This window comes from Pelobates fuscus, chromosome 8, assembly GCF_036172605.1.
Source record: "Pelobates fuscus isolate aPelFus1 chromosome 8, aPelFus1.pri, whole genome shotgun sequence".
Lineage (NCBI taxonomy): Eukaryota > Metazoa > Chordata > Amphibia > Anura > Pelobatidae > Pelobates > Pelobates fuscus.
In genome coordinates, this window is record NC_086324.1 from 81,238,230 (window position 1) to 81,251,897 (window position 13,668).

The window sequence follows — 13,668 nt, forward strand, 5'->3', positions numbered from 1 at the left end:
ACTTTGGCAACTCTGTTCTGGGTGGCCCTTATGGACAGACATTTCGGTTCTAAATGACTCTTATGGTAGCATCAGTCACATATAAAAGTGGTATATAAATTTTACTGTATCCTAGCACCATAGCCACTTCAATAAATATAACTGGTCATGTTGTATGGAGAGTCCCTTTAAAAGCAATGTTTCAACAATTAGCTCAAAGAATACATGTAACGGACTGTATAGAATTCAGGATTTATTCAGACATATGTAGTATGCATGCTAAATTCTTTAAGGATCATTAAACAGGCTCAATCACCTCAAACTGTGTTATAATGTTAGGCACTAAGAGCAACAGAATACATACTGTACTGGCCGCTGCTTGTTTGGTAGATTGGTGTTGGAACAGTCACTGTTGTGATAGCAGGAGCAGATGTCTCCTCTTCAGATTTTTCCTCTTCAATCCTCGGTACTCCCGGAGCATCCGAAGACAAGTCATTTAAAATTTTCCTGCAGAAAAAAATTAAAATTAAAATTAAACTCACAAATTGGTGGGAAAAAAAAGGCTACACAATATTACTTCAAACACTAATTGCATGTTCAAAACTGTATATACTAATTTGTTCAAACACCCTCCTAACAACTCCATAAATTATAAACTAGTTGGGATTAAAAAGAAATTGGGGATATACTTAAATAAGAAACAGATAGAAAAGAAAAGCATTTTACTGAACTAGTAACAGAACATAAGATTTAGTATTCACAAGTATCTACTTTTCAAAAGCTTTTACCTGTAGGACGGCCGCCTGGAAAGAATTTCTCTGCGTTTCTGAGAGTCTGTAACACTGTCTACGGATTCCTGAGAATCTTCACTTTCCGCAATTGTGGAAATCTAAACAAAATAAAATACCAATAGTTACATAGTAATGTAGGATTAAACAAATACTAAAGTCCATCAAGTTCACCCTTAAAACCCACTATTTTTTGCTGCTAATCACAAAAAGACAAAAAAAACAATTGTAGCCATTTGCAGTTAAGTTATAAAAAGGGGGGAAAAATCCTTCTTGACACCATAATGGCAATTAGATTCGTTCTAGGATCAACAACCTGTTCACGTACATATCATTTATATGCTTGAATATTCTGTTTTTGCAAAAACCATCCAGGCCCTTATAAAAACTAAAAAACTAAAAAAAAAAAAAAATTATGGAATCTGAAAAGAAAACTTATTTTGGAAGATTATGCCACATCTTTGTTGTTCTTACTGTAAATAACCCTTTCCTCAGCGGTAAGCGAAAACAACCTCCGGTGCTTATAACTATGTAACCTTATTAGATGAGCGGAAAAAAAGTGTGTCCCCCTTTAAAGTGCAAAGCAAACAATATCTTGTGACACATAACATATGGTGTAAATTTACACACACACACAATATATATATATATATATATATATATATATATATATATAGCAAAGACCAATGTTTAAAGGGACAAATCTACTAACATGCTAAAACAACTGTCGGCAACCAACCCGGCATACAAGCAAATCTATATTTAAATCGCAACCCAAATGTTGGTGCGCAAAAAAGTGAAGAAAAGCTTATATTCCTCTTAGGCATCACCTGTGGAGCAAAAACAGGAAAAAAAAAATCTAGTGCAGAACATAATGCAATAAATGTACTCAAGGTAAGATAAATGTTATCACACTGACAAATATTGAGTGGATTAAGTGCCATTCTCACAGTGCAGGCTCTGAGTGAGTGTGATAACATTTATCGCAATTTATGGGTATTCTCCACTAGATAGATTTCCCTCTATTTTTGTTCGAGAAGTGCAGCCCAGGAGACTTTAAGGAACATCAATATATAAGTATGACAGGTTTGTATTCACTTTTTTGCACACCAGCATTAGGATTGAGCTTTCTTCCAGTCTCAATGGGTGACCTCATGTCTGTTGTATCTTCCTGCTAATGAATTGGTTAGCACATAGTGGTCTGTACGGACCCTGTATATATTTGTATGGTGCGATCATATCCCTTCTGAGACATCTTTTTTCTACAGCGCCATTATGCCCTGTATAAGTTCTGTAGGGAAGTTATATTTTTCTAGCACTGTCGACATATAAGACCAATTCAGTCGGTCGAAAGCTTTCTCTGCGTCTAAACGCCAACAGAAGACCTTCTGAGTTATGTTTCTCCATGTGTGATAAGATATTTAAAATCTTTCTCGTGTTATCACAGCCTTGTCTGCCCTTAATAAAACCTGACTGGTCTGTGTGTACGATAGACATCTTTTTTCTAAATCTTTCGCCCTTATTAATTCTACAGCTTGCCTCTGCACTTCTGCAAGATCCTTCTATAAAACTCGTGGCCAAAATTGCACCGCGTATTCAAGCCAGGGACTTTACATATTTATAAAAAGGCAAAATTATATATATATATTTTTTTTTTGTCATTCTTTGTTTTATTGAGGCAAGTTTTATAAAAGGTACAGAATGAAAAAGGGGAGACGTACGTTTCTCATACAGAATAGGGATATGATTTTGATCACGTGAACAAATATCTCTTTTTATACATGAAAGCATCTTACAAGTTATTGCAATGGCAGATTGCCATTGTGTACGGTTGCCTAGTGTGACGGACCCTTAGGTCAGCTAAGCTTGGTACATGTCTCCCCAAACCACTACCTCTTCTCAAAAGACTATAAACATTGTGGACTAACCCATCAGCTCATGTCTCCAAGCCCAGCAGCCCTCCCTTCAACCCAGAGTCGCCTTTTCATCCGCCAGGTTGGCCGCTGAGACATGATAGGCCTGACCAGGAGCAACCCCAAACAGCTCTGGAACTCTAAAGCAGATTGCAGAGTTGCCGCGAACCGCTAAAAATTCAACCAGAGTGCTCTCAGTCCGAGGACCATCAATCAGGGCGCTTTTTGAAAGGTTAATAGAAGAGGTGGAGAGCCATCGAATGACACTAAGAACTTGAGGGAGCTCAATGTACTTACAGAAAGTGCTGTGTTTTTAGGTGATCGGAAACTCTACCCAGTACGCTGGAACTCTGCGCCGGATTCGAATCTAGCCGCGTCCTGCTGAACTTTTGTACTTCTATCCAATTCGCGCTAGCCGGGTGATTTTTAGACAGAATGGATGCTCCAGAGAAAGACATTTTCTTTTCTGTATTGCTCTTTCTGTATCTGGGAGATAATGAGTTTAACCAAGAGCTGACTTATCTCCCAGACACAGAGGCGCCTGAGCAGGCTTTTGTGCACTTTGTTCAATAAAAACTGTTCTTCACCCTTCACTAAGTCTTGGCTAGTGTTTGGGTGAGACAGCTGTACACCTTGCAGCAGAGCATAAATCACTCTGGAGCTATACGCACTGGAAGAGACAACCAAGGCAGTAGTAACCCATCTACTCGAGGGTATACCGCCACACCTAGTTTGTGATCAATAATTGTTCCCAAGTCCTTTTCATTTAAGGTTATCCCTAATTCAACCCCACTAAATGTATAAGTGGCTTGTGGGTTCCTTATTCCAAAATGCATGACTTTGCATGTATCTGTATTGAATCTCATTTGACACTTGCCTGCCCAGTCTCCCAATTTATCCAAATCACTCTGTAAAGAAGTTATATCATGTTCACACTATATTACCTTACCTAGTTTTGTGTCATCTGAAAACACTGACTAACAATGCCCACTTCAAGATCATTTATAAACAGACCAAAGAGGAGTAAACCTTAAAGCAGTCCACTTACCACCTTTGTCCAATTTGGATCCATATACCACCTGTGGTGGCAATGTGAAGTTATATGCCCGTATTAGGCACAAATGATGGACTTGAAGAAACTTTTTCCACCATCAATACACTGATGCCCTCGCAAATATTACTGGGTTATCCACACTCGCTTCTAGACATGAATAATCAAACACTCTTGTAGATTCTGGCAGGAGAAGCTAATGCTCTCATTCCTACTCTCTGGAAGCAGACTAGTATCCGTACATTAATACATTGGATAAACAAGGTTAATGATATTACAGGTCTAGAGCAACTACATTGGTCGGCTACGGTACACAGGGACAAATATTCCAAAATATGGGCTGTCTGGTTGAACCTTACTAATACTGATGTTATGAACTAAGAGTAATTGACAATTTCCAATGGTCAGATATTACCTAAATAGACTATAGATAATACATTTGTATTTTAGTTCTTGCCCCTCTTTCAAGGTAATATTACTACCAAACTTATCGGTTCAAACTACTCCAACCAGGGAATTGATATCCTTTCGAATTACCAGTCTAATATGCAATATATTTGAGGTCTCCAGGGACAGCCTTGGCTATACGTTATAAATATGCTCATCAACGTTGCATTAATCAAGTCCCTCGCAACAACACATAATTCCATTACATGTAAATTACCACTCCACCCATTTTACTGCTTACTGCTTTGTGGCCAAAGCAGCTGTTTTTTGTTTCTGTTTAAAGGACCACTATGGTACCAGGAAAACAAACTTGTTTTCCTGCCACTATAGTATTAATAGGTCCCCCCCACCCTCATTGCCCCCCTCCCGCCAGGCTGCAGTGGGAGGAAGGGGGTTAATCCCTTACTCCTCCGTCGGCGCTGGGGACTCTCCTTCTTCCGACGTCATCGGCTGAATGCACATGCGCGGCAAGAGCCACGCGCGCAGTCAATTCATAGGAAAGCATTCTCAATGCTTTCCTATGGACGCTGGCGTCTTCTCACGGTGAAAATCAATGAGAAGCGTCTCTAGCGGCTGTCAATGAGACAGCCACTAGAGGCTGGATTAACCCTAATGTAACCATAGCAGTTTCTCTGAAACTGCTATGTTTACAGCAGGCAGGGTTAAACCTAGATGGACCTGGCACCCAGACCACTTCATTAAGCTGAAGTGGTCTGGGTGCCTATAGTGGTCCTTTAACATTTCTATGGTTTAACTCCACTGTTGTGTCAGAATATGAAGTAATGTGTGCCCAAATAACACACGCTGGGTACAGATGGATCGCATGATGGGCTAATGCCAGCAGTATTTAATCGGAAGATGTACATTCATATGCCTGAAGAAGTCCACTACATAGGACGAAACATGTTGGATTATTGGATGACCTTTATTTTTGTACTTTTATTGATTTTTATTGCGGTTACATCTGGTGGCTACCTGTGGATTGTTCCACATTTCAAGACATCTAAAACCTCTTTTGGAATTACCACTTCAAGTGGAGATATGCCTGCTTTTACCTTTTGTCTGTAAGTGCACTACAATAAATGTATTTTTTTTTTTTTTTTTAAATTATACTTCACCATTGTGCCCATTTTCTTTTCTCCATATAAGGAAGATTTTCTACATTGGAGTCCTGGTTTTCCAGTACCCTGGCAGGGGGATAAGCCTGAATTACCTAAATCTTTGTGAGTGTTCTACTTACATACACTGTTTTTTTTTCCTTTTGCTTTTATAGTATTATGCTATGTTTTTTTGTAATTAATTTATAGATTCCTTTTAATACATAATTTAATTTTTCCTGATTTTTCCAGGTTGTATTGCATTTGTATTTATATGTGTTTATTTATCCCACTCTCTTTTCTTCGTAATTTTGGGTGTTTTTTGTGAGGTACACTAGAGATTTTCGTTTGCGTATATTTGACATTGTTTTCTGTATACTCTCTTGTTGATACTTTACTAAATATATCTTGTTTAGCTACAATGCATAACAAATGTCAGACACAGTAATGCGGTTAACATTCAATTAATCGATAAAAGTAAAATGTTTATAGCTGTTGAAGATCTTTTAAGTGGAATGTAAACCTGGACAGCCTTGAAGTGGGCATTGAAAGTAATTTCGTGACAACTACTATTTTGACTGTGAAAGAATCTTTAGGTGGAATGTTGATGCATTATCTATGGAGTAACACCACATGTCTATAGTAACCCTTTAAGTGTAATTTACACTTAATAATGACCACAATGAATAATAATGGAATATATAATATATATATATGGTGCTAATTAAATAACGAGACAATATTGGTAACATATGATTATTAGATTTACCACTTTGTGCTATTAAAAAAGGTTGTGAAATAGGGGGTGGGGTTTGGAGGCAGACCCGAACAGATGCATGTTAGATGGGCTCCGTACCTATACTGAATAAAAAAAAAAAACGATTTCTAATGCCCCATGGATCGAAAAAAAAAGGGGATCCAACATTCACTCAACATGGAACGAAAAACCAAACGGTAAAAACCAGAGAAACCCAGACAGGTCAGCATTAGCGACCTGTTTCGCAAAGCACAGGATGCGTGTAGCCCTAAGATGGCCGCTGACATTAAGGAATACACAGACTCCTCGCATGATCTAAACCTCAATGAGGCCATTTACAGTCTACCTCTGAAAAGACAGAGCCAGCAAAGCTGGGCCGGTGACTGCGGAGAAAAGTATGCTGGGAGACTTGCAGAAGGTCCTCCAGGCAGATGTGGCTCAACTCTGCTCAGACCTCAAAGGCCCGGTAGGGCGCATTGGAGTGGTGGAGACTACCACTATGCAACACACTCAAACCATCGCCGAACTACAACACGAGGTGCAGGCGCTGAAATTACAGCAGGTCAAGAGTGAAGTACGCTTTACAACACTCGAGGACCTAAGGCACCATAACAACTTAAAATTTGTGGAGTCAGAGAACATCTCCCGCACCTGATGCAGAGGCTAATTGGAGCATTACTGGCACCCACCCAAGCCAGGAGCATCAACATAGATGCAGTATTCCGGATCCCAAGCCCCAGGGAGCGCCAGTGTCGGCTCCCAGAGACCTCGTGGTGAGGTTCCAAAATCTGTCAGACAAGACGGCGGTACTCGCTGCCCTTAAAGGGACCTCATCATACAACTTTGAAAGCATGTCACTGTCCTTCTATGCAGACCTGTTAGGTGACACACTGCAATGGTGACGGTCCCTGCAACCCTTCATGGTACTACAAAAGCATAAAATACCATTGGCGCTCGCCATGAACACTGCAAGTTCTGATATGACCCACGCTATTTCAGACCTACAAGGAGCAATCGCGTGTTTACATCCACTCGGCTTACCAGCAGATACACTGGAGAAGGGGCACGCCCCCCCCCCCCCCACTCCACTTTAAGCCAAAAGGGACCCAGCGTGGGAATATAAACTAGTTAGGCACTATACCTGCTACCCAGTGCTTCCACAATAGGGCAGGTCATTTTACAACAGGCAGCAAATCGAACCAAAAGGCAAAGCCATCACAACGAATGTCTTTACTCGGATAGGTTCCCTATTTGTTTGTTAAACCCTTTAGTGACCAGACTATTTTTCAATTTTCTTACCGTTAAGGACAAGGGCTCTTTCTGCAGTTTGTGTTTAGCTGTAATTTTCCTCTTACTCTTTTACTGTACCCACACATTATATACAGTTTCTCGCCATTAAATGGTCTTTCTAAAGATACCATTATTTTCATATCATAATTTACTATAAATTTATAAAATATGAAGAATTTTTTTTTTTTTTTAAAAACTTTTTCTAACTTTGACCCCCAAAATCTGTAACGCATCTACAACGCATCTACAACCCATGCTAAATAGTTTCACAATTTTGTCCTGAGTTGGCAATACCCAGTGTTAACATGTTCTTAGCTTTTTTTGGAAGGTTATAGGGCTATAACTACAAGTAGTACTTTGCTATTTCCAAACCAATTTTTTTCAAAATGAACGCAGGTTACATTGTAACACTGGTGTCTGTCCGGAATCCCTGAATAACCCTTCACATGTATTTTTTTTTTTTTTTTTTTTTTTTAAAGAAGACAACCTAAAGTTTTATTCATGGGGTATTTTGACTCTTTTCATGCAACCATTTTACCGCCATTCTATGCCAAAAATAAATAAATAGTGATTTTTTTTTTTTTACACACATAGCAATTTAACCCCTTAAGGACACATGACGTGTGTGACACGTCATGATTCCCTTTTATTCCAGAAGTTTGGTCCTTAAGGGGTTAAGAATAGATGTATGGAGAACATTAAGGATTACTGCCAAAGAACACCCCAATATGTGTTTAGCAACATCTCCTGAGTACAGTAATACCACCCATGTACAGGTGTGTCGGTTTCTCTGGGGCTAAAAGACCTTATTTGGAGGGTGCGCATTTCAGTTTTCCAACTTGGAATTTTCACAGCTGGTCATTATGCACCTATATCTTATATGGGACATTTTTTTTTTTTTTTTTTTTAATTCTTTATTTTTGTTGTGCATGGTTTGACAAAATGATGTACGTTGCCACAACAGCAGACATAATCACAGTAAGTTCACCGGTTTATACATATGCGGCATTGAGGTACAGGCACATTTTTTTTTAAGACTTTGTTAAACATAGCATAATAACGGTGTAGGTTCTCGCTTGTATAGATAGGTAAACATAAGAGGTACATGTTAACATTAGGAGAGACAATATATAACGGTGTAGGTTCTCGCTTGTATAGATAGTTAAACATAGCATTATTCGTCTTGGCGTTTGCTAAATAGGCATATGTTAATATTAGAAAAGACAATATATAACGGTGTAGGTTCTCGCTTGTATAGATAGGTAAACATAAGAGGTACATGTTAATATTAGGAAAGACAATATATAACGGTGTAGGTTCTCGCTTGTATAGATAGTTAAACATAGCATTATTCGTCTTGGCGTTTGCTAAATAGGTACATGTTAATATTAGAAAAGGCAATATATGACTGTGTAGGTGCTCGCTTGTATAGATAGTTAAACCTAGCATTATTCGTCTTGGCGTTTGCTAAATAGGTACATGTTAAAGATAATATATAACGGTGTAGGTTCTCGCTTGTATAGATGCAAAAAAAAAAAAAAAAAAAAAAAAAAAAAATCATGCATTAAGTAGGTAAAACGGAGTGAATATGATATAGCATATAACATGTTAATAACTTGTTTCTCTTCTTGGGTCTGGCGAGTTTGCCGAGTCCAATTAGCTGGTGTCGGGAATAGTCGGAGGTTAGCCCTCCTTTCAGCGTAAGGCAGCCTTTGGGCCGGTTATACATGCATGCAGGGCCCAGAAAATTTAGATAGCATACCAAAAAAAAAAAATAAAAAAAAAAAAAAAAAAAAAAAAAAAAAATTAAATAAATAAAAAAATAAAAAATAAAAAAATAAAACACATGAAGAGTGAGAAATACCGCTGGTCGGAAATTATTTGGTGTGTCCGTGGGAGTCTAGTCATTGTGGCTGGTAGGTTGCGGAGAGTCAGTGGTTCAGCCCATGCCCGTCGGGTACAGTCCCAGTGGCCAGGAAGATTGTTCCTTAGTGAGCTTTGTCGCTGATCTCCACCAGCTTCGCGTCGGGGCTTCTTGCTGCTCAGTCGCCTTGCTCTTCCTCCTTGTAGTCGCGTGCAGGGCCTTATTTTGAGGTCTGTCTCCAGTAATCAGTGGATTGTGAGACCGTGTGGTACCCCAGTCTTGGAGGGATGGGGTCGAGCTCTGCTGAGCGCCGTTTCTCGGAACAGGTGAGTAGTCGGCATGGCAGGCTGATTTAGTTGTCCCGCGCCCATTACAGTGTGAACGGCGGTGATTGCGTAGTTTGGCGGCCTTTCTGGGTGCCTGTGGTGGGTGCCTATAATGGCGCCGACGGGTCGCTGGCCGAATCCATGTAGCCACTAGTCTTGCTGCCCGGTGGTAAGTCATTCCACGGTTATATAGCATGGTCCAAAGGCTCTTGCAGAACCGGTCGAACTCCCCTAGGGAGTGCGTGGGTGGTTGGGTGTACATGCTCCGCTTTTGGGGCCTTTGCTGGGCGGCCATCTTGGCTGCGTCCCAGTGGCCTAATATTTGCCAGTGCTGGTCCGGCTGTGTGGGGCAGATCCCGTTTCGGATTTGCTGCTGTGTCTCAAGCTGGAAGTTTTAGGTGCCGGGATATCCCTCACCGGCAGGGGGGGGGTAGGAATTGTACCGGGAGACCTCCAGGTGCGTGGCTGCAGGCGGTGTGGAGATCGTCCGCTTCCCTCGTTTGGTCTGAGTAGGCCTCGGATCTATCCGTGGTTAGATGCCTCCGATTTCGGTCGGGATACCTGAGTCTTGGCCCCACGGTTTGGTTCTCATTTCCCCAGGTCGCCCAACCGTCTTATTTGTGGTTTTTGCCCCAATTTTGGCTTATTTAGAGCATTTCTGCACGGAGCTCATCTCCTGTGCGACCTCTCAGCATGGTAGCTTGGCTCCGCCCCCCATATGGGACATTTTTAATGCTGGCCAATGTAATTTACCCCCATCAAACCATATATATTTTTGAAAAGTAGACACCCTAGAGTATTTCAAATAGTGGTATTTTAACACTTTCCATACACTAATTCTACCACCAGTCTTTTTAAAACTTTTGGGTAGTCATTTTTAAGTATTATTTTTCTCTCACATTGTACTTTAGCATGGATTCTCAGTTCCGGTTATGTGTTACTGACAAAGAACACCCCAATATTGTTCAGCAACATCTCCCGAGTACAACAGTGCCCCAATGTACAGGTTTTATGGGTTTTTGCAAACTTACAGGGATCAAATGTAGCGCTTTCCCCTTTTCCATGTTTGCACATTGAAATTTGCCAGATTGTTGCTGGGCCTATGTTGCCTTTGAGATCGTATAGCAGCCCAGGAATGAAAATTAACCCCATCATGGCATACCATTTGTAAAAGTAGACAACTCACTGTATTCAAAATGGGGTATGTCCAGTCTTTTGTATTAGCCACTTAGCTACAAACGATTGACAAAGTTAGCGTTCACATTGTTTTTTTGCATTATTTTTTTACAAAAACTGAACTTTTACTGGTGATTTCATCGTCATGATAAGTTTTACTGTTTTAAACACTCATATTTGTGTTCAGCGAAGTCTCCTGAGTATAACAATACCTCCATGTACAGGTTTTATGGTGTTTTGAAAAAGTACAGAGTCAATATAGGGCTTTCCCAATTCAGTTTTCCAGATTGGTTTGCTGGGTGTTAGGGATCGACTGATATTGATTACCAATACAGATACCGATAATCTGTGAACTTTTAGGCCGATAATTTACTGATATTCTGTACATTTACCATTTTGAAAAAATAAACTATTTCTAAAGGTAAATGCACAAAATATACATGGCACATGTAGAGGATGCAGTGTGTTTAGACAGGGGAGCTGTGTGTGTGTGTTTGTTTAGTGTGCGTAAAGTGAATGCAGTGTGTGTAGTTTGTGTATAGTGAATGCCGTGTGTATAGTGAATGCCGTGTGTATAGTGAATGCCGTGTGTATAGTGAATGCCGTGTGTATAGTGAATGCCGTGTGTATAGTGAATGCAGTGTGTATAGTGAATGCAGTGTGTATAGTGAATGCAGTGTGTATAGTGAATGCAGTGTGTTTGTGTAGTGTGTGCGTATATAATGAATGCAGAGTGTTTGTGTAGTGTGTGCGTATATAATGAATGCAGAGTGTGTGTTTGTGTAGTGTGTGCATATAATGAATGCAGAGTGTGTGTATATAATGAATGCAGAGTGTGTGTGTGTCTGTATATAATGAATGCAGAGTGTGTGTTTGTGTAGTGTGTATATATAATGAATGCAGAGTGTGTGTTTCTGTAGTGTGTATATAGTGAATGCAGTGTGTTTGTATAGTGTGTGTATTTCTGTAAGTAAGAATTTTTTTTTTAAATGGTTTATTGTTACCTTTAACCGAGTGCCTCGACCCCTCGAGGCACTGAGTACAGGCAGAGCTTTGGAAGCCTGTCTGATTGCTTCCGATGCTCAACCTCACTGCCGGCCACCAGCAGTGAGGGGGGTATTGCAGCGATGACTCAACATCGAGGCATAGCTGCAATACCATTAGAACTGCTAGAAGCTATCATGATCGCTTCCAGCGCTCTAATTCCCCACGTTTTTCTGTCGGACATACAGATACCTACATACATACATACCGGATACGTCAATGGTCACTAAAAGGTTAATTAAATGCTCTGCCCAGGGACACTTTAGGTCCACACATCGTACCCACAGATGGGAACAATCTCACCTGTCGACCCTCCGACCAGGCTCTCTGTAAACCCGCCATGGCCAGATCTCGAGGAGACATTCGGAAAGCCCCCCAGCTACCCAAAAATAAAAAAACCCCAGCTTCCAATTAGACCACTCTAAACAAATGTATACATATCTACTCTGACTATTTCTCTTTTATTTTACTCATGCTAGTCCACTAAGTTTGTGAGCTGGGCACAGATAAATAATTATATAAAATTAAAAAATAAAGTTGTGAAATTATGTTCAAAGCCTTACATCATTAAAGGAACACTATAGGGTCAGGAGTATAAATGTGTATTCCTGACCCTTTGTGTTAAAAGCACATTTTAGCCCCCTGGCCATACCCCTTAAATAAAGTAGAAAACTCACCTTATTTCCAGCGCATTGTGGACCTGACAGCGCTGCCCCTGCCATGATCTGCCTCCTTGGCAGAGATCTCAGTCAATCCAATGCTTTCCTACAGACTTTGTTGTATATTCTGATGATCTCAGCCAAGAAGACTGAATCAATGCATCTTTATGGGGAAAGTTCAGTGCCTCCACGCAGAGAGTGATTGCCACTGGAGATTTCCCTAGCTAATAATGTAGACACTTTCTTTTCTCTGAAAAGGCAGTGTTTACATCAAAATGCCTGCAGGGACAGACTATACTCGGAAGAGTAAAATCTGAAACATACTTACTAAACAGACCCCAGTCTGAAGATGCTATCCAATATAAAGAACACTGAGATGGATGTGAAGCAAAAGTCAAAGTTTGCTAGATCATTGATAAACATAAATCACTCCAACTTGCCTAGAAACATAGAATTCACGGAGATCTACCTTAGGATAAATTTAGGTAAGTGCAACCTGGGCGTTTTGTTTTCTTTGAGGTAGATGATAAAGCTTTATTTGAATGCCATATTAAAATAAATACATTTTTCCCCAATGAATGGGGTTCAGTTTGCAGCAGCATTGCACATGTCCAAGCAATGGTTATCCATTAAAATGTAAATTGCTGAGAACTAAAAATTTAAGTTTCATGTCAGACCAACATAGTCAGACTGAATATCTGAGAATTTTTCCAATTCAACTTTCCTAGGTTTTTTTCCTGTAATTGTGTCAACTGACTAGGTTGCCAATGATTATTTAAGATCAGCTGGAATGAGCTGGGCACATTTGGTTGGGCACTACTGCTTAGTTTAATTGTAAAGATAGACAACACTAACGGAGTTATTCACTTAAAGGACCACTACAGTGCCAGGAAAACAAACTTGTTTTCCTGGCACCATAGGGTTATTAGGTCCCCCCCACCCTCATGGGCCCCCCTCCCACTGGGCTAAAGGGGTTAAAGCCCCTTCAGTCACTTACATTTCTCCAGCGCCGGGCTCCCTTGGCGCTGGGGAACTCTCCTCCTCCTGCCGACGTCAGCACAGAATGCGCATTCGCAGCCAGAGCATTCAAGCCGCCCATAGGAAAGAATTACTCAATGCTTTCCTATGGACATCATCATCTTCTCATTGTGATTTTCACGGTGACAATCGCGGAAACGGCCTCTAGTGGCTGTCAGTGAGACAGCCACTAGAGGCTAGATTAACCCTCAGTGTAAACATAGCAGTTTCTCTGAAACTGCTATGTTTTTAGCTGCAGG

The 13,668-nt window shown here is 40.4% G+C and overlaps 1 protein-coding gene across 2 annotated transcripts in view; it reads right to left on the bottom strand.

The window, feature by feature from the left end:
* Positions 1 to 13,668, bottom strand: part of CREB1 (cAMP responsive element binding protein 1) — a 52,631-nt gene that overhangs the window by 14,307 nt on the left and 24,656 nt on the right. For both annotated transcript variants that reach the window (XM_063430120.1, XM_063430119.1), the window contains 2 exons: positions 768 to 868; positions 344 to 486 (listed from right to left, as the gene is read on the bottom strand). In XM_063430120.1, the coding sequence (XP_063286190.1) occupies positions 344 to 486; positions 768 to 868 (244 nt within the window). The remainder of the gene's footprint in view (positions 1 to 343; positions 487 to 767; positions 869 to 13,668) is intronic.